This window comes from Erpetoichthys calabaricus, chromosome 2 (assembly GCF_900747795.2).
Source record: "Erpetoichthys calabaricus chromosome 2, fErpCal1.3, whole genome shotgun sequence".
NCBI classification, from domain to species: Eukaryota; Metazoa; Chordata; class Cladistia; order Polypteriformes; family Polypteridae; genus Erpetoichthys; species Erpetoichthys calabaricus.
In genome coordinates, this window is record NC_041395.2 from 323,557,150 (window position 1) to 323,579,875 (window position 22,726).

Here is a 22,726-nt window from a genome sequence, read left to right on the forward strand (position 1 = left end):
TCTAAATAGGCTTCACTTATATCACAGATGAAAGTAAACCTATAATCATCCATTTTCATACTCTATACAATAAAATTTAATAGCATGTAAAATTCTATTTTATCATTATCATTCAGTACAATTGTGCAGGAAAAGTGCATTTCACCTTCAAGACTTGGTATGACGATTACTATTAGTACGAATATTGTGTCTCCTGCTTGCACAGGGATACCAGCATTACACAGAGAGAGATTTCAGTTAATGAACAAAAAAAAGTTTAGGATAATGACTAAAGGCTTAAAGGAGTCCTTAGAATGGATGAACATCTCTGTTCATGACTCCACCGTATGCTAAACATTTAAAAACCATGGTGTCCATGGCAAGACACCAAGAAGGAAGCTGCTGCTCTCCATAAAAACATTGCTGCAAGCTGAAGTTTGCCAAACACCACCTTGACACCACGTTGCTATTGGGAAACTGATGAAACTAAGGTTGAATTGTTGAAACATGTAGAAAAGAAAAAATAGTGGGTCATGTCTGGAAATACTTTTGTGTTCATGCAGGAGAAATTCGGTTTGAGAGTGCAGGAATTGTTCTTGTTGTTTTTAAAAAAAAAAAAAAATAAATAAAATAAAAAGCGAAATGACATTACTGTTCAAATGTAATCGTTTAACTTGCATTATTAAACATTTGTAAGAGGAGATAAAAAGATAATGAGATTAATTGATTTAATAGCATCATACACTATCCCAATAAATAAACTGAGGCTTTGCATTCTTTCTCTGATTATAATGAGCACTTCTAGAAATGTCCACCTGTCCAGTTTTCTTGTACTTCAATGTCACGGATCAAGGAGTGGGGGGGCCTAACAGAAGTTGCAGCAAATGAATTTCAAGGCAAGACTCCACTGGTGACGGCACAATTTGCTCCAAGTGTTAATACCAAAAACAATGTATTTAGTGTATCAGTGCTTTGAAGGACAAGGGACATCTCCCTATTAATATGACATGTACTGTGTTAATAGAGACACATAATAGCAGAAATGCTATTTATGGACAAATAAAACAACATACTTTGTTATATATGAATCTGCAAATACTGAATTTATGTCATTCATATTACTTTTAAAGGTAAGCTATCATTCATTAGTATAACCCATATATAGTATATATTGTGGAAGACAGCCCCGTACACTGACAGACAGGCACCAAATGTCCAAAACACACACTATTTATTGCCTTCTCTTATTCACAACACCTCACAAGGCTCTAAGCCCAAACTCAGTCCCTTCTTTCTTCACTCTTCTTCAATTTCTGCTGCCTTTACTCCTCTACACACAAGCTCCATCTCTTTCCTGCCAACTCCGGCTCATCTAATGGAGTAAGGCGACCCCCTTTATAATGCCCTGGATGTGCTCCAGGTGCTTCCTGATGAACTTCTGACGGCACTTCCTGGTGTGGCGGAAGTGCGGTATGAGTACCCGGAAGCATTCCGGGTGTTCCTGGAATTACTTCCGGTAGCACTTCCAATTGTGGTGGAAGTGCTGTATTCTGGGGCTCCTTAATCCTCTGGGCACCCCCTGGCAGTTGCCACGGGCCCCAGCAGGGATGAGCTTCCCAGCTCTGTTCCCGTGGTCACCATGCAGATCACGGCGGCTGCCCTCTTGTGGACCAGGGGAGGTATTGTCCATCTTGTGATCCTTCCAGGTGTCCCGGCAGGGTAAGGTCCCCATGCCGTCTGCCACTATATATATATATATATATATATATATATATATATATATATAATATATATATTGTAGAAAGGTACAGCCCGGACACAGACAGGCAGACACGTTGCAGTCCATCACCACACGTTTATTTACACTATTATTGTACATAAGTCACTAAGTGCACCGCCACCAACAAACACCAACAGTCTCCCAAAGTCCTGGCTTCTCCTCCAAGCCGTCTCTTCACTATCCACACACTCAGGGCCTCTCCTTGCCGCCTCCTCTGACCTCGTCTACCTCCTCACCCGACTCCAGCCTTGATTGCAGGGCGGCGGCTCCTTAAATAGGCGGCTGATTGAGAGCCGCACCCAGCCACCTGCCACAATATATAAATTCATTTTCATAAATAATATCAATGGTGCGTTGAAGAATGTAATGGTCCCTCACAGTTATAAATTTCAGTACTGTACATCTAACAAAAACTAAGTAATTAAAAAGTAATTTTTAAGTTCTGGATTTATACATAGATATAAGAAATAATAAAGTCGGATCACTTATATAAGAAATCTTGAAAACAGCGAAACAAAGGATGTTTGGCAGGAGTTCTGAAATAAAGGATTCATGTAACTCTGTTAAGTTTTACTTCACCTGAGGCTTTAAAGTTGGGACAAATGTAAATAAAGGAGGAATAGATTTAGAAAGTTAAGGCACTATGAGTTTCTGACATTTTAAATTTTAATTAATTTGACTAATCCATTAAATATTACTCTTCAGTAATATTTTTAACCAGATAATGATGCAAATATAAAATCTTACAACAGCAAATGTTACTTATTTAACAGAGTGCTTCACTGATAAACCAGACTTTAAAAGCATATTACAAAAACAGCTTTAAAGGGTTTGTTTGAATTGAAATATCTTCAATTATCTTTGAGTTCATTAATTCAACAGTACATATATTTTAAGCAGTATTTTTCAGTTACTCAACAGAAAATAGAATACATTTAGAATGTGCACTTGCCAAGATTAATGAAGTAGTTCATGAATAGTGCTGGGCGGTATGACCAACACTCTATATCACGGTATTTTTCAAAATTATACCAGTTTCATGGTATCAATGGTATTTTTTTCCCATGCATGAGTGGATGTTAACCACATTTTCCACCTCAATTACTGCAGTAGACTGGTTGAGAAGGACCTATTCCACTGTCATGAGAATTGTACATTGTACAAAAAAGCATTTTAATGTGCACACAAGTATTAATACAGGTTTGCATGGCCCATAAAGTGATAGTTTTCAAGGGGGTGACACTAATGAAGAGAAGGAATCATATTGCATGACAGTTGCAGTCAAAATATAGAACCTTTTTATTGAACAAATTTTACAAATAACTTAAACTATAATGTTGACAACATATGTTTAACCCCTTGTAGACGATTGTCGCGAATTCGCATCAAACCGCTTCCAGGCTGAATGCAGCCGAGGTGGCACATGTATTCTGCTTATGCCGGTTGCTGCATATTCGATACATTCCAAGGATTGTATTGAAAGCACTTCTCCTCCCATCTAGTGGTCATAGTGGAAACTACAACCTCCTGATGGAAGCGAGTTGCTGGCGTTTCCATGCACGTGGATTTTGGCTGCTTACTTCGAGAAATTCTCCTCATTTGAGGTAAAATTGCGCTAAGATAAAAATACTTATAAGCTGATTGTTTTCTTCTAGTGCTGACATATCCGAATAGACTACATGTGACGAAAATTGTGGAAGTTATACGCCGTTTTCGCTATGTCGCTTTTTCGCTACATTCGGCAATAATGGCTGCATATAAATAATATTGTATTTAGGTGCAGTATTGTAGAAATTAGAATTCCTGTGCACAGAATTCAAATGCTTTTCATTTTGATCCTAGTTAATTTCTAGAATTAATGTAAAAATTGCATACTGAGATATAAATGCGATTTCTGCCCTTTATTTTGAGGCAGAACTAAATGAACACATCAACTTTCTACGGGAAGCGAGCTGGTGGACTTCAAATCAGGGTTCCACCAGTTGAAAGTGATGACAGCTGTCTCAGTGACAGTGAGGATAGCGATGAAGACTACATACCTACACCATTATCACAAGGTGATGTTTCTGAAGATGAAAGCAGTGGTAATGAGAGTACTGACAATGAAAACAGCAGTGATGAAGACTCTGACAGCAATAATGATGCACCTGCTAGCACCAGTGCTACTGGTGCAAGAAGGCGACCAGCTGCTACTGCAAGGAGAACACAGCAAAAGGCAGTGTGGAAGACAGTGGAACAACAGAACTCTGCAAAGGACATTCCAATTTGGCAAGCTGCTCTTCCTGATGCTGATGAAATCAGACTGCCCATTCAGTATTTCCGAGACTTTTTTGATGCTGATCTTTTGGATAGTATTGCAGAAGAAAGTAATCTGTATTGCATGCAAAAAAATCCAAATAGGGCCCTCAGATTGGATCGAAATGAATTGGAGCAGTTTATTGGCACTGTAGTGTACATGAGTGTTATACATTTACCAAGGTCAAGAATGTACTGGTCCAGTGACTGTCGAGTAGCACAGGTGGCTGATGTCATATCCCGAGACAGATGGGAACAAATTAAAAAATTAATTCATTTCAATGACAACAGCAACATGCCAGCCAACAATGATGGAAATTACGATAAGCTTTTCAAAATCAGGCCAATTATTGATTCACTTCTCCCAAAATTTCAGCGTCTCCCACAAGATCAAATGTTTTCTATTGATGAGCAAATGGTGCCATTCAAAGGTAGATCTAGTCTAAAGCAATATATCCCCAAGAAGCCATACAAATGGGGATACAAAATCTTTGTGCTTTGTGATACAAAAGGCCTGGTGCATTCATTTGACATATTTGCAGGGAAAATAGATCCTGTACCTGGAGAGCCTAACATTGGTGCAAGTGGAAACATTGTGCTAAAGCTTGCACAAGTTATTCGTGGTGCTCTCAATCACTTGCTGTATTTTGACAACTGGTTTTCTTCCTTGGATTTGTTTGTTGCTCTTGCAAACAAGGGAATACCAGCCCTGGGGACTGTGCAGCAAAGTCGCCTGCAAGGGTGCAGTTTCAGCGTAGACACTGATATGAAGAAGAAGGGACGAGGGACATTTGAAGAGAAAAAGGTTGTTGTAGTCAATGTAGAAATAAGAGCAGTAAAATGGTTTGACAATAGAGGGGTGATCGTTGCCAGCACTTTTGCCAGTGCCCAGCCTGTTTCTAACGTAGAAAGATGGGATAGAAAGTCAAAAAAGAAAGTGTCCATAGAATGCCCAAACATCATCAGCCTGTACAACAAGTTCATGGGCGGCGTTAATGCTCTTGATGCACTAATTGCATATTATCGCATCCACATAAGGTCAAAAAAGTACTATCATAGGTTATTTTTTCATTTTGTTGATATGGTCATTATAAACAGCTGGTTGTTGTATCGACGTGATTGTGATTCACTGAATGTACCAAGAAAGAAGCAGAAGGATTTACTAGCTTTTAGAACATCAATTGCACATGCACTCTGCATGCAAGGCAAGGATATGTCAAGGAAGAAGAGGGGACGGCCTTCATCTGATGTTGAAAGGGATTTCGAAAAGAAGAAACATCGAAGTCCAGCTAAGGCTATTCCAACACTGGAAGTCCGTTCAGATGCTGTGGGTCACTGGCCAGTGGTTGAAAGTGGACGGCAACACTGCAAACGCCCAAATTGTAAGGGCCAGACTGTAATCAAATGTTCCAAGTGCAATGTTCACTTGTGCCTCAACAAGAACAACAACTGCTTTCGAGAATTCCATGAGTAAGACTGTTTCTCCTCATGTGACTTTTTGTTAATTTCATGACATTCTACTGATTTTTGGAAAATTTTTGTAGTTTGAATTGTTGACTGGAGGAATTGATCAATAACAGCATCAATAAAATAATCCACATGCCTGAGAGTGGAAAATTTGTTTAATTACTATTATACCCAATTATGCCTAATGTCGCTAATTTGCATCATACCTAAAATTTATATTTAATATATGTGCTATATTCAAATTAACAACCTCCACTTAATTTAGTATCTATTTGACAGCAAAAACACAAATAATTAATTTTTTATATAATTATAAATAAATTCAGGCATCATTAACCATCCAAAGAGACATTTAAGCTTAGTAAAATATCCAGAGGTGCTTGTCAAAAGTTGTATTGCCCTGAACGTCTTAGAAAAGGAATAAAGAGTAAATATGTTTTGTAAACCAACTACACTTTCTGTTAATGTTACCAATCTCTGTCCACTGACACATTATCTATATGGATTGTAATGCTGTTGGTTATCTCGATCCACTGCTTGCTTTTATTGTCGTAGGCAGTACCTCTAGCAAACGCGTCTGACTCGAGTGTCCTCCAGCATTTTTCAGTTTTACCTGAGGACGTGGAGGGTGCCAATCTTAGTTCATATATTCATTGTACTCCAAAGCATGTTTGCAGCTAAGGTGGAGCAGTAAATTGCTCGTGTTGCCGCCTCCGGCGACAACTTTAGCTCAATAGCATTTGCAGTAAATAGTTGTTTGGTCCACATCCGACCTTTTAAAACCAAAGTATCTCCAGACAACAGTCATGGCTCCTTTTTCGGCAAAAGTTCTTCTGTGTCATCATGTTTAACTTTATCGTCTGCTACAACTTCAGTTTCAGAATGTTCTCTGTCCATTTTCACTGTTCATTACCTCCACTAATGCATGTACTCCATTGCATGAGTGTTTAGTGGTGTAGCAGGGAAAAAGGTCCCCCCTTAAACAGTTTCCCGCTGCTCCATGTTCCGAATGTTGTTTAGGCTATTTAAACCGGTGTTGCGGTATCAGAAAAATCCATATCATATCAAAAACAAAAAACGGTTGTCGGTATGAACTGGTATACCTCCCAGCACTATGATGATACCATTCTTTGTAAACCTGATTCTGAAATCCCCCCCCCCCCCCCCCCAAATTATAACCTCACACCCTTTGTTGTTACATGGAGAGATCCTCTTTTACACATTAAAGTTCAATTTTTGCATTGTATTTTGATATTTATGAATGACACTACTTTTTTACTTAAGCGATAGTTGAGTAACCACTTGATGGATATACTACAATTTTAAAGCTGATTGTTACTGTTAATATTTATAAATTTAATTTTGTATAACAAACAAAGGCACAGTATTGTTAACTTAAATAATAGAAATACTTTAATAAAAAGCAATCCGATGGGATTCTGTTTTGCCATGGTATCGAAAGGTTTTGAGTATTGTAAAATTTTACTGGTATTGATTTTGGTTACAAACTTTCTAGTAAAATGACATCACTAAAGTACAGTGAAGAGGGCCTCACGATTTGGGCATGCTTTCCTGTCTCGGGGCCTAGGCAGATTGCTGTCATTGAGGGAGAAAAATATATTCCAAGGCTTATCAAGGATTTTGACAGGATGATGTCTGGGAAGCTGTCCACCAGCATAACCTCAGTAGAAGGTGGGTGATGCAGCAGGACCGTGACCCTAAACATTGTAGTAAATATACTACAGAATGGCTTGAAAAAAGAAAATCTGTCTTTTAATCACCCATTCAAACCCAGACCTTAACTCAATAGAGCTATTGTGGAAAGACCTCAAGAGTGCCATTTACACCTGACATCCTAAAAATATGGCTGAGCTGAAGAAGCTCTGTAAGGAGGAATGGTCCAGAATTCCTCCTGAATATTGTGCAAGTCTAATGCTTGTAAGAGATTATTGCTGCCAATGGAAGTTCAGCCAGTTATTAAATATAAGGTCTCACTTACTTTTTCCACAGGATACTATGCATGTTTGTTGGGTGTGGTCAATAAAGAAACGAAAGATACAGTATCTATACAATAGATCCTGTATACGTCCATGGGGGTTTGCTTTCAGGACTCACCATGGATGCTCAAGTTCCTTATTTAAAATAAAATGGCATAGTATTTGCATATAACCTTTCCACATCCTCCTGTATACTTTAAATCATCTCTAGATTACCTACCTGCTACAATTTAAATGCTATGTAAATAGTTGTTATACAGTACTATATTGTTTAAAGAATAATTACAAGAAAAATGTCTACATGTTTAGTACAGATACAATCATGGGTATGTCTAACTACACATTATCAGTAACATAACATTTTCCTTTGATGCTTGCAGACTGCTTTCATTTAATGAACTGAATAAGAAATACAGCTGTCTGTGAGCCGACCCAAGCCCAGGGTCCAAATCTAAGACTCGCTGGTGGCCAGGCATCTGGTCCAGTGGGTTGTAGCAGCCAGGGGATGTGATCATAGTGTTCTGTGATTGCTGTGTTCATGTTCTTTCTTACCAGATGCTCACGGGACTACTTCATAGCTGGTTTCTTCAGGTGTTCCTGCCCCCTCATGCAGTCCGTGGCCACCTGAGGAGCATGTCCATCACTGGACGCTGAGGTTGCTATTATACTAATGTCAGGATCTTCAGGCGTTGAAGGTTGAGTCTTCACAATCACAGAAGCTTTAGTTATCTATCTACCTCTATCTATCTAAAGACATCTAAAAACATTGTTATAGGAAGCCGTTTCTTTTTTTTTGTTTGTTTCTTTGCATCATCAGACAGATCTTGCAGTGGCTCTAGGCACATTGTTATCCCTTGGGTAGGCATAAGGCTACAGTATGCCTACAAATCATTCACATGGATTCAGTGTAGTGCTTGACGTGCAGCAAGTTCAAGTTTTGCTTTCTGTGACTGTATGATTTAATTTTTTTTTTTTGTTTTTATATATATATTTTCAATCCGAGGCGGCACGGTGGCGCAGTGGTAGCACTGCTTCCTCACAATAAGGAGACCTGGGTTTGCTTCCTGGTCCTCCCTGCGTGGAGTTTGTATGTTCTCCCTGTGTCTGCGTGGGTTTCCTCCATGTGCTCCGGTTTCCTCCCACAGTCGAAAGACATGCATATTTTTGTTATGATATGGATTTTTCTCATAGCGCAACACCGGTTAAAATAGGCTAAGCAATGTTTGGAACCTGGCGCAGCGGGAAATTGTTTAAGGGGGGACCTTTTTCACTGCTACACCGCTAAACATGCATGCGTTAGTGGAGGTATTGCGCAGTGAAAATGGACGGTGAACATTGTAAAACTGAAGCTGTAGCAGATGATAAAGTTAAATATGATGACACAGAAGAACTTTTGCTGAAGAAAGGAGCCGTGTCTGTTGTCTGGAGATACTTTGGCTTTAAAAAGTCGGATGTGGACCAAACAACTATTTATTGTAAATGCTGTCGAGCAATTTGCTGCACCACCTTAGCCGCAAACATGCGTTGGAGTACCATGAATGCATGGAACTAAGATTGGCACCCTCCACATCCTCAGGTAAAACTGAAAAACCTAGGGGACATTCAAGTCAGATGTCACTTGTAGACGCGTTTGCTAGAAGTACTGCCTACGACAAAAAAAGCAAGCGGTGGATCGAGATAACCAACGCCATTACAGTCCATATAGCCAAAGATATGGTTCCGTTAAGTACTGTGGAGAAAGGCGGATTCAGGGCTATGATCAAGACACTGGATCCCAGATATGTGATCCCAAGTCGCAAGTACTTTAGCCAAACGGCGATCCCCGACTTGTACCGAGAACACAGAGGGAAATTACAAGCAGAGGTGGCTACAGTCACCGACTATACAACTACAGCAGATGTGTGGTCAAGTTGCACTATGGAGCCATATCTGAGCCTGATGATTCATTTTATAAATGATGACTGGCTATTGAAAAGTTATTGCCTCCAAACAAGCTATTTTTCAAATGACCACACTGGCGAATTACTTGCTGCAGGCTTGCTGGAAGCACTCAATTCCTGGGGGCTTGCAGAGCAGAGGCAAGTGGCCATCACAACGGACAGTGGGGCCAACATCAAGAAGGCTGTCAAAATTAACAATTGGACAAGACTCCAGTGCTTTGGACACAGGCTTCACACAGCCATAGGTATGTAATAGTTATTAAAGTAAACTATTTTAAGTAATGGTAGTAAAAACATACTATAGTAATAATGTAGCAACCTCCGCGTCAGGTTCGAGAAGAAAAAAAAAACAGACAGACGTAGTAAAGTCTAACAAGTTTATTTGAACAGTCAAGAAATAAGAACGCCTACTTTGTAACCCCACCAACGTAGTAAAGTCTAACAAAAGTTTATTTGAACAGTCAAGAAATAAGAACGCCTACTTTATAACCCCACCACACAACCTTCCAGTTCCTTCTCCAACTCGCCACTCTCCCCCCTTCTCCCGTCCCGGGTGTCGCCCCCCCTTACCGCGTCTATCATGCCCCCGCTATCATTCCTTTGCGCTGTACTCCGCCTTCCCTCAGTCGGTTGCAACAACCACTTCAAAAAAAAGGCTTCAACCTGGCTGAGACGCTACAATAAGAAATGTATAATGAAAGTGTGTATAATCAGTTTTCTGTTATCTCTATTATCAGTCAATACAGGTAGTTAGTCCCCTACTTACGATGGTTCAACTTAGATTTTTCGAAGTTATGATGTTGAAAGCGAGACGATAATTTATATAAAATTGTGTAAAATATACATTTTCAAGTTGGCACGGCAAACAAACTTTTCTGTGGGCCGATCGATGCATTACGATACGTTGTCGGAAACTCCCCCGTTGTGAGATGCCTCAGTTTAGCTAGCTATCGTTTGAGACTCCGATTTTGATGCAAGTGATCATATAGAATCAGGGGTTCTCAACGTCAGTCCTGGGGTCCCCCTGTCGCTGCAGGGTTTTGTTCCAACCAGCTTCTGTTTTTAATTGAACTCCTGGGCTAATTAAGTGAACTGATATTTCCCAAGTTCTGTGTTTAGGGAACAATGTATTAATTAGAAAACTAAGTTTGCTAAAAAAAAAAAAAAAAAAAATATTAAAATTTACCAAGCAGTTATATAGGAATAATTTATTTTTTTTCTTTTTAACAGTATTTACATCTTGATTTTCATTCTACTTTTCAAGGTGTTCTAATTGTTTAATTAATCCATTATTTACTAATTAGTGGGTGTGACGCTAAAGTAGTTGCAGCCTTTGATTATTCAGTGTTGTTTGCCTGGGTGTCTGATCTGCTTGTTTTAAATTGTCATTATTAAGATACAACGAAGGGGGAAAAAACTGCACAGAGAAAGGGCAAAGTATAATGAAATCAACAAAAGAAAGTTAAGCATTTAAATCTATAGCAAAAGGAGAAATTTTATAAATGTCTTATAAATTTAAAAAAAAACATGCTTTTCTGAATGTCGAATAAAAGAAAAAAAAAAACCAGCTAATTAAATGAGCTCAGTGTTATCAGGTGTTGTCACTGATTAGGAATCTGGTTGGAACAAAAACCTGTAGCCACAGTGGGTCCCCAGGACCGAGTTTGAGAAACACTGATATAGATGGAGATCAAAAATGAAAGTGAGGTGCTGGGATCAGCTGATCTGACCCCAGCTGATTGTGGTGCTGAACACGTTCCTGTAGCTTGTGCTGAACACGTACTGAAAGAGCTTTCAGTACTGGTGGGAACATTGTCACGTGCCACAGGGCAGTACTCAAACCAGATGCTGTTGACCATCTGGTTTTCCTTGCCCAGAATTTGTAATGGCTAAGATTTACATAAGTGCCTTGTTCATTATGTTCAAATGTGTGAATGCACATTCACTTTTTTTTTTCTCAATATTTGAATACTGTATAATGTATCTGGGCTTGAAGCTTTGAAGTAATAGTATTATTACTGGAATTTGCACTATTTATTTTATTGTTATTATTACTGGAAGTTGAACTATTATTTATTTTATTATTTATTAGTTTAAATATTATGCAGTTTAATGATGGGATGGTTGAAAACATGTTGTCAAAATAGTTGTTTGCAAAATTTGTTCAATAAAAAGGTTCTATATTTTGACTGCATCCGTCATGCAATGTGATTCATTCTCTTCATTAGTGCCACCCCCTTGAAAACCATCACTTTATGGGACCATTCAAACCTGTATTAACACTTTTGTGCACATTAAAATGTTTTTTTTGTACAATGCTCATGACAGTGGAATAGGTTATTCTTAGCCAGTCTACTGCAGTAATTGCAGTGGAAAATGTGGTTAACATCCACTCATGCATGGGAAACAAATACCGTCAAATACCGTGAAACCGGGATAATTTAGAAAAATACCGTGATACAAAATTTTGGTCATACCGCCCACCCCTACCTTGAAGCAGATGAGCTTCAGCAGCAGGAGACCACACTCGGTGCCACTCCTGTCCACTTAGAACAGACAACTAAGGCTACAGTTTGCATGGGCTCATAATCATTGAGCTATAGAAGAATTGAAAAATGTTGCCTGGTCTGATGAGCCTCGATTTTTTTTTTTTTTTTTTTTTTTTTTGTGCTGTGACATTCGGATGGTAGGGTCAGAAATTACCATCAAGAACATGAAAGCAGGGATCAGTCCTGCCTTGTTATCAACGGTTTTTGCTGGTGGTTATGGTGTAATGGTGTGGGAGATATTTTCTAGGCATACTTTAGGCCCTTTTAGTACCAATTGAGCATGTTTAAATGCCACAGCCTACCAAAGTATTGTCGCTGACCATGTCCATCCCTTTATGACCATGGCATACCAATCTGTTGATGGCTGCTTCTAGCAGGATAACGCACCATGTGTCAAAGATATCATCTCAAACTGGTTTCTTGAACCATGACCATGAGTTCAGTGGACTCAAATGGCCTCCACAGTCACCAGATCTCAATTCAGTAGAGCAACTGTGTAACGCTAGCATGTCAATATGAACTAAATTCCCTGGGGAATGTTTCCAGCACCTTTTTGAATCTATGCTACAAAGAATTCCAGAAGTTCTGAAGGCAAAAAAGGGGTCCAACCCAGTAATAATAATAATAATTCATTACATTTATATAGTGCTTTTCTCAGTACTCAAAGCACTTTACTAGCAAGGTGTACTTTATAAAGTGGCTGGTGAATGTAGCAGTAGTTTTGAGAGAATTAGCAGAGAATCATTTTCAAATGCTACTAATTTAGCTTGGAAGAGAATAAAAGGACTCCTTTCATTTTAAGCATAGCCTATATTGGGTTTTTTCTGAAGTTAAGCCGTTGGGGATCCCTATGGTTGAAGGTTTTTTCTCTAACCAATTATCCAATCAGTGCTTCATTCATACTTCTCATTGTTTAGTGAACTGGCCTTTTTCTATTCACTTATTCCAAGAATTTTGGAAACCTCATTTATCATAGCTCAAAAAGCTTAAAACAATTTTCTTTTTAATTTAACCTTTTCTGTAGAATTTGCTCCCACATGTTTATGGGATGAGAAGTGCTGACACAGATGCAAACAACACAGTGCCATTTTCACTTGTCTGCTCATCTGTAAAAAATGTTTCCTACAAATGAGCAAACAAGTAAACAGGGTACTAATGTAATTGTTTCCCTTTAGCATTCAGTGTTGTCAGCATTTAGATGCAATTAAGGGAGAAAGCTGTACAGAAAAGGACCTATTAATTAAAAATGACAAAGCAAACTTAAAAATAAGGTTTTAGTTTAAATACACATATTTCCAATTTTTTTTAGAACTTAATGTTTTTTTAAATGTATTTAGAGAATAAATTGCTGCTATAGTATGACCTTGATTCACTTAACCAGAGCCATGAACATTAACCTCATACAGAAGTTTGCTGCTTATTCATATATAGTATATTAATTTTTATAATTTTATTTTAATGGTCATTTGCAGTTGTCCATGTCTATTTCTGTACATGTACTTGGACACCATAGTGTTTTTTCAGTTCTGTTAAGGTTTAATGTTTTTCTGTTGACTCTCAAAAGGCCTTCTCTGTTTCTTCTTCATTTTTACTCTTTTGTTGATTTTAAAGTGTTTTTATAGTTGATGCAGTCAGATAAGGCCAGGTCAGGTTGGGAAGCATGCACTGGTGTAGCGTTTTGCTGCACCCACCACTTGACAAAACAACTCTGGATCCTGGTTGGCAACCTCCCAGGCAGACACACAGTCTAGTTCCACCCCCTTGAAAATTAACATCAATCTGCCGCAGCCATGCGTTATATTGGCGTCCCCTTTGCCTGGTCCAGCCTCTCGAGTCCTCGACAATGGGGATCCTGTGAGCCGAATAACTCTCTGAGAATCGCACCACATGGCCATAGTGCCATAACTGGTACTCCCACACAATACAGGTAATGTGCCTCATTTGGGACTCCGTGATCAACCTCTCGTTCGACACAAAGTCAAACCAGCGGTACCCAAGGATTCTCCAGAGAGACACAGTACCAAAAGAGTCCTGTCTTTCTCTCAGGTCACTGGATGGTGTCCATGTCTCACAGCCATTTAGCAAAACAGGAAGCACCAGGACTCTAAAGACTTGGATCTTCGTCCTTTTTCAGAGATATCAGGAGAGCCACATACCTCTTTCCAGTCACCTCATGACACCCCATGGTCTCCCAATCCATCTACAGTCTTCATAGGAAGAGGCACCAGAGACATGAATGTTTCTGCCAAGCTAAGTAAACCTCTCAACAAGGTTGACACTTTCTCTGCTGATGGTTGTGCCCAAGACGTCATTAAAGGCCTGAATCTTGGCTTTTATCCAGGACACTCGCAAGCCCAGACTCTCGAACTTTTTACTCAGAGCCTCCGTTGATTCCGTGAAAATCACAGCATCGTCAGCAAAGTCAAGATTAATGAATCTTTCTTCACCAACAGATGACCCACAGCCGCTGGACCCCACGACCCTGCTCAACACCCAGTCCATGCAAGCATTGAACAGAGTAAGAGCAAAAACAGACCCCTGACAAACTCCAGAATCAACTGGGGAAAACGCTGAGGTTCTGCTTCCGCTTTTCACAACACTCACAGTACCACTGAACAGACGGGCTATGATATTCAGCAGCTTTGGGGGTGATCCCGCAAATTCTCAGGATGTCCCACAGGGCAGCTCGTTCAACTGAGTCGAAACATTTATGAAAACTGACCAAGGCTATAAAGAAACTCTGCCAATATTCACATTTGTGCTTCATGAGAACCCCTCAGTGCCAGGATGCAGTTGATGGTAGACTAGGTGAGCAAGTGATGACCCTAGCAAGTACCTTACCCGGCACAAAGAGCAATGTTATCCTGTGTAGTTGTCCACAATCCAGGTGATCACCCTTTCCTTTCCAAATAGGGATGATAAGTTCTGTTTTCCAGACAGTTGGAATGACGCCCATCTCCCTTTCCAGACAGTTGGAATGACGCCCATCTCCCAAATGGAAGCAAGGAGGTCAGCCTTGCCACCAGCCTGGAGAAGTTCACCCCGGATGCCACAGATCGCTGCAGCCTTCCCTACTTTCACCTGGTTACTACCTGTGCAAACTCAGTGAGATTGGGTGGTTCACAGCTAATTGGAGGATCAGCCTCATGAACCGTGTACCCAGAGATGTCCATTGTCCTAGCCAGAGGATCAGCTTTAAATTGCCAGCCCAGTGGGTCACAAATGCAGTGTCATCCGCAAGGACTGTTTCATCACCTGCCCTGACTATGACTCTCTGAGGAACAGATATTCAGATGTACAAAATCCTTCGATTTCTCTGTAATCAGGATGTGGGTCACTAGACCATAGATTGCATGTCACTTGCTCACACATTCCTCTAACATTTCCTATCTGCACTCGGAGCCCTCGCAGCCATCCTCTGCAGCTCTCAATACAGACTGAAGTTGCCATCAAGCCATACACTACAACTCCTCTCGATGATATCCATTGTGCCTTGCAAGATGAAACACCTCGTTATGAGAACACTGGCAACACCAAAACAACCCTCAGGAACCTTCAGGGTCTTCTCTTGGAAGTTTTCCTACATCACATTAGGATCAGCAATTGCACCCAAGTCTGCAACTTCTTCACACAAACTGCGTGCACAATCATTAGAAACAGCCTGATCTTGGAGTTTCATTCTCCTAGTAGGTGGTAGCCTACTGGACCTAAGCTGAATCTTCAGAATAGCAACAAGAAGTCTTTGGTTAGAATTCACAAATGTGGTACTTCTGTAGATCCTGCAGTTCTGTAAGAGTCTCCAGCTTCTGCCCAGCCTCCAGCTTCTGCCCACAAGGATGTGATCGATCTCCTTCATTGTACCACCATTACAGAAGTACCAAGTCCAATGATACAGCTCAAGGCAGTGGAATTGGGAGCTGCTTGACCCATGGGTACTGACACAGTCCTTATAGCCAGCTCTGACAGTGCCAGTGGTTGCATTGAAGACACCCATGACCGGAGGACCATCACCTTGCGGGCACCCATCAACAACCGAGAGAAGTTGTGAATAAATTGTCTCCTGCACCGACATATCACTCACTGTGGTTGGAGCATACGCTGAGACAACAGACAAGACACCCACAGAGTGTCTTAATCTGAGTCTCATAATATGCTTTTTGAAATGAGTGACATCGGACACCATCAGAAGAATCCGATTTGCCACAGCAGCAGCTACTCCCTGAGTGTGACAGCTATCGGAGCGACCATACCAATAAAAGGTATACCCATCTACAGAGATATGGCTAGTCCCAGGCCTGCACACCTGAGAGCGTTCCACCACTAAAATGCAAAGTTTATGAAGCAGAGGAAGATGATCATCATGCCGGAGAGACAAGAAGTTCCATGTGTCTACCCAGCTGGGTCACGTCAAATGCTTTGGCACCATACCAGTTCCGATCCTCAACAGGCCTGACCCCATTGGCTGTCTGACGGTTTTGACTCTTCTGGGGATGAGCTTTCCCCCATTCCCTTCATATGGCAAGCAGCCATCCTATGGCCGGCTGCTGCAGAGCTACTCCCGTGGAGAGCGTAAAGGAGTCCTGTCTGCTGTTTCGGAGCTGCATGAAGTTTTTATGATGATGCAGCGCTGTTGAAATTTTGCTGTTAATTTACACAATTCATAAGCTTTAGAAATTTGAGAATTTGCGTCTCACAATGTGATTTATTTTATTTTTAACATTTACCAAATTTCTTAAATGATAGAAACATACCATGCTGATAGACAGTAGTATATATGAAATGAGCAGGACAGGAATTTACACAGCAGTAGGTACAAGTGCTACAACTGAAGGGGCTGACTTTGAAATATAAAGCAGAAGCAAAAAGGTTTGAGGCTGAAACAGCATATGGGTGTTACTTGCCACATCGTAACCAAGCAACTGATAGTTGCTTTAAAAGCTACAGCAATGTACAAGGTGAACTGTGAGAGATGGTTATTAATTAGTAATGGCATTGGAAGCAAGATCAATGTGTTAACTGTTTCGAAGGCATTCATTTCCATTTATGGAAGTACAGTGGCCGGAAGTACAGTGGCAGGAAGTGTATGCAAACATGGAGAAATGGACTTTGGATCAATATCTGTTTATGGTTTAATGTTATGTTGATCCTAATTTGTTATCCACATACGGCGTACTTACCACAGTAAGTTTTTACCCTATGAATCACTTGGGTGCAGCTATATCAGGAATTCAATTGACAAGGCAAAGTAGTGCTTATGGGCAGATTATTATTATTATTTATATATTTTTTTAAGGACAATTATTGGTTGATGTACTAAGACTGGAGTATGGCAAACTAAATCAAATTGCAAAACAAAACTGATCAAATCATAATTGTCTTTCTCTTTTGCTTTTTACTCAAAGATTGCTCAAAATGGAATTCTTTAGTCTCCTTTCTTTAAACAAATTCCTTGGCTGATTGACACACAGTCTAGTCTTAAATGGCTTGCCCCCATGAATTCATGGTATGTTTGAAGAACATGGACAAATGCCTTTGTACTAAAGTTTTAACTGTTTCAAATGTGCCATTCCTTCATGCTTTATTTTATGCATTAAAGAGGCGCAGAACTATTCTTAGGAAAAGGAGGTACACAGAGGAGCCATGCCTCAGAGTTTCAAATTTGTGAAATCGAAAAGTTATGCAAGCTGTTGTTATAAATTGAAAGGGGAATCCTCCCAAGTTTTTTTTTCTGTTGTACTGCTTATTTCATAATAACTTTGCATTCCTGTTATTATTTGAAAACAAGGTTTTCCACTCCACTCCATTATGTTTTTTAATCCAGTGCAGAAGTTTGCATTCCAATGAAAACCATGCTGCCATTAAGGGTGCTTGGATGTTCCTGGAACAGTTAGCCAGAGGACAGGCTACAAAAAAGTTACAACACTGGAAATGTGTAGGTTATTAAAAATACCATATTTACATTTTGAATAAATTTCGCCAGCAGACCCCTGTGACCCTGTGTTAGGGTATAGCGGGTTGGGAAATGATTGACTGACTGACACTTTCCTTGTACAGCAAATTAACTGTTTGCCTTTATAACAAATACCCAGGATGTCAAAATTGCAGTGTGGGCATATGTCATATGGCTTTCTTTGTTACACTCTTATAAAATAATTATTTTGTAGTCAGAATTTCTAGACAAATCATTTTGTAATCCTCATCACTGAGTTGCTAGTTTTCATATACAGTGCCTATAAAAAGTATCCAAGGTTTCACTTTTTATTGTTTACAACAGTGAATCACGGTGGATTGAATTTGGCCTTTTTAACACTGATCAAAAGAAAAAAGACTAATGTCAAAGTAAAAGAAGATCTTTGTAAAGTGGTCTAAATTAATTACAATTATAAAACAAAATAATAAATAATAATTGGGCTAATAATTGTTATTGGCACTGTATGTCAGTTTTTATGTTCTGCGGTCTAGTTAACCTGTAGCACACTTTGAGCCATAGTGATAAAAAATGGTTAATTCTGGTTAAAAAATGAATTACTTTGGTCCCGTCCGTTAGGGGAGATTTTCTCTTATTCTCTTCTTAGTATCCCAAGGTATCCTGTATTTACCCAATGCAAGGAGTTTCAACTACAGTATATAAACATGAGCAAGAAGAAAGGGGGTCATTAAGAAACGGAAAAGAAATCTAAAGCTGCATCCAAGTCTAGACAGGCATTAAGTCCAAGTGCAAGGTACAGCCTTTTAGAGACTGATCTGGAACAGACAGGCGAAAGCACAGTCTCCCCAGGACCCTGCTTCACTGCATCATCTCCTGGCGAGAGCAAAAATGGGAGCGAATGTGCAAGTGATGCAGGTCACGATAGCTCGCCGATACCAGAAGATCACTTGAAACTGGAAATGGCCTTGCAGTCCGCGCTTTCATCTACTCCTCGTGAGCCAGAAGCATCGGTTGTAATAGGGCTTGCCACTTCACCTGTGGAACACAAAAGCCGAAACGATCTGTCCGAACTGAAGTAATGATCGCAACAATGGCCACGGCCCATAAATAAGCTCAAGAAAGACATTCAGAAAAATATAAAGAAGAAATAAATGGCTTGCTCAAGACAAGCGAGAAGACAAATGAGAAGCTGCTTTGGGAGATGCAGGAGTTGCAGCAGGATAATAAAGACTTGGGGGAAAAACGTTTATATAATCGCTTTGATGCAGCCTTTAAAGGTATGCTGGCAAAAATTGAGGAACACATTCAGGAAAATGCGTCTTGGACATGCACTGTCTCTAGGTATGTCAGAGGACTGGGACTGTGCGAAGTGGGGTCCAGCCTCCTGTGGGGAGGCAAAATGGGGGGGTGGGGGGATAAGGGCGGGACAGCAAGCTATATCTAATCTATCCTATAGCAAGTAACAAACCATTATTAAAGTATTTGTGGATATAAGGTACCCCTAATGAGAGCTGTACCCCAACACATTACTTACCATAACTAACTGCTCCTCCATCCCAAAAATCCTTTCATATTCCTGATGCTGAGAATAGGAACTTAGTGAAGCATGCTGGTTGTCACGCTTCATTTTTTTTTTTTTTCTTTTTCCGTGAACACTCAAACATAAATGATTAAAAATTATGGTCTTGGGGCCACTTATTCGCTCTGCAAAAATAAGACTACAATATCCTGCTCACTTTTAGCTGTCAGCCCACACTCATGTTCTGCTAGTAAACAGCTTAACACTGTAAGCATTCTGTTTATGCAACTACTTTATGATGATTTATCATCCAGTCGACATTGAAGTGCAGTCATAATGCTAACAACCCCACTTTGGAGTAGAAACAGATGTAACAAAGTAAAATGTGCTAGCATTGCTCCTAACGTACCCCTTCTGTACTGTAACACTCTAATATGTTGAACACCATTACTGTGGTATACTGCAGAAATATTAGAGGAAGTAGGTTTAGATTTTCATGTGATGAATACAAGTTAGACCTGAGTAGCAGTAGATGGATGTGGCATGAAACTGAGGGGTGCAGCTGATTTTTCAGATGTTTGTTTACAAGAGCAAAAACTCATCAATGACTTTTGCCTTTCATGGGTGTTTTTTTCTCTATGTCTAAAAGCTGTAATCGGCATTTTTTTCTTTTTTGTGTTTGTAGGCATTGTTGGAGAAGCAGATGAAAATGGGGAGGACTATTACCTTTGGACATATAAAAAGCTGGAAATAGGCTTCAATGGCAATAGGATTGTGGATGTAAACCTCACCAGTGAAGGAAAAGTCAAACTGGTTCCTAACACGAGGATTGCAATGTCTTACTCAGTGAGTACCATCAGTAAAAAGAAAAGAGATGTACCATTCCAATCAAATTGCTTGTCAGAAAACAAAGAATTTTAAAAATTTTTAGGATTGCTCCGATCAGGTTTTTTTAAGGCCTATACCGATCACCATCTTCATGCTACTTGATCAACCAATACCGATTGAAATTTTTTTATTTATTCCTTTATCCCTTTAAAAACACTAAGCTCTTGTATAATCAGGCACATAGCAGTTTTATGTCTTATATTAATGTGTATTTTTATAATTAAAATCTATAGACCACAGGATTTAACTGTTCATTTTTTATTAACAGAGCGAAATTCTATGGACTTTATTGTTCAGTGACCATAAACATACAAAAATAATATTTCCTTAAAATAAATACATCAACTAATATGTACAAAAATATTTAATAAAATAAAATGTAAGCTGCTGCACTTAAAAAAAGCTCACTATCCAAACTCAAATGGTGTTTGTTTTAATTTAAAGGACAAAATAAAAAGGTCGGAATTCATTAAAGTTGTTTTTCTTGCCGTTTGTCTAATTGCAAAGGATGATGTCTTCGATTCCTTTTTCTCAGTTTATTCCTCCGCTTTCTTCAGTGTAAAGGCTGATAACCCTGTATTCCAATAGTCTTACTCTGTCTTTGTTTACACTATAGGAAGTTTGCTACAAAAAAAATGCAGCGTGCTGGCTCAATTACTGTAAAAAAGTAAAGGTTCATTGCAACTAAATTACTGTAGTCTAGAAAACTACGGGCTGAAAATCTGTTTTTGTGGTCGGCCAATTTACCAATCACAGGGTTTTTTTTTTTTTTTTTGTGTGGAAAACAGCTTGTCGATCGGAGCATTTAGATTTTTGTAAGGTTACTGGAGTGGGTAATGTTTACAGTGTGCTTACAAAGTTAAGATATCTGTGTTCTGTTACCTTGTAAACTTTGCATATTTTCTGTGAGTACTCCATTTTTTCCTCCCTTCAGGGCTGGGATATGTGATAGTTTAGTGTAAATTTTCATAGTTTGAATGAATGAATGCACCCTGCAGTAGTTTCAAATTACATACAAAGGGTGGTTCTTGTTTTACACTTAACACTAGAATTACCAAAGCCTACAAAACTCGTAAATCCGTCCACCTTAAATCCTTTCACACCTCTCCATCAGCATCTTTTGTGTTGTAAATGGAGGAACGGAGTAGTGGGGATCGAACTCGTGACCTTTTGATTACTAGTCAGCAGTTCTTACTGTTATGCCACCAAAGCAGTCGTGTTAAAGACGTGTCAATGTCGCAGCCTAACGCGGGTTCTTTTACAGCAGTTATATTCTTGAATAAAAGTGCACTTGTTTTGTTATACTTGTACCTGTTGTGAAAGTGTTTATTTGATATTTGGACTTCAGGCTTCACCATTATGTTTCATGTCTACATTTTGTCAATTATTACTAAAACATGAAAAACATTTCTGTTTTAACAATGTGTTTACATAGATTGTTGTAGACACAGAACACACATGAAATGAATGTGTTTCAAATAACGATACATTATTTACTGTAGTCTGTTCAACTAAGCAACTGACATGCAGGTAAACAGACTTGTGATGAGAAAACTTTGTGTGCCAGTAGGGGGAGATGTGATAGCAGGCTGCTTGCTGCTTATTGACTCTTTTAAAAGACAAAAGACGCTGACGGAGAGGTGCGAAGGGATTTAAGGTGGGATGGATTTTACGAGTTTTTTCGTAGGCTTTGGTAATTCTAGTGTTAATGCTGCCCAAATAATGTAGGCGCATCCCCCTTTATGACTGAAAATTTAAACTGCACACATTTGAGAATAGACTGGTGTTGTTTTATACGGTGTTGTCTTAAAATACAGTTAGTGGAGAATTGGTAAGTAGGAAAGTGCTTAATAAGTATGAGTAATAATGTTGTCATTCATTTATAATGAAGGCCATGGTACCCTTTAAAGAGAATTAGATTTCATGCAGAGCTTATTAGTAAAGGTGAAACATCACTGCTGTGTTCTAGGCAATATTTTTCTGATTCATTGCACTAAAAGCTTTTTCTCCCGCTGAGCATGCACTGCATGCAGTCACTCTTTTACTTCGCAGTCTGATGCATGTACAGTGGAACCTCGGTTCACGAACGTCTCAGTACACGTACAGATCGGTTTACGACCAAAAAGTTTGCCAAACTTTTGCCTTGGTTCACGACCACACACTCGGTATACGAACAAGCCAGGTTCCCTTTCGGTTTGTACATGTTCAGTCTCTCCCTGTGCATTTCCTGTGCAGCGAGCAAGAGACACACGCGCACACACACACATGCAGCGTGAGAGAGAGAGAGCCGCGCGCACACACAGAGGCAGCACGAGAGAGACAGACGCGCACACACACAGGAGCGCGCAAGAAAGACACACACACACAGGCGCTCCAGGCTCGC

The 22,726-nt window shown here is 39.6% G+C and overlaps 1 protein-coding gene across 1 annotated transcript in view; it reads left to right on the top strand.

The window, feature by feature from the left end:
• The window catches only part of tm9sf3 (transmembrane 9 superfamily member 3), a 135,027-nt gene that overhangs the window by 31,304 nt on the left and 80,997 nt on the right, over positions 1-22,726 (top strand). Inside the window, exon 4 of the mRNA XM_028796001.2 lies at positions 20,141-20,301. Within this exon, the coding sequence (XP_028651834.1) occupies positions 20,141-20,301 (161 nt within the window). The remainder of the gene's footprint in view (positions 1-20,140; positions 20,302-22,726) is intronic.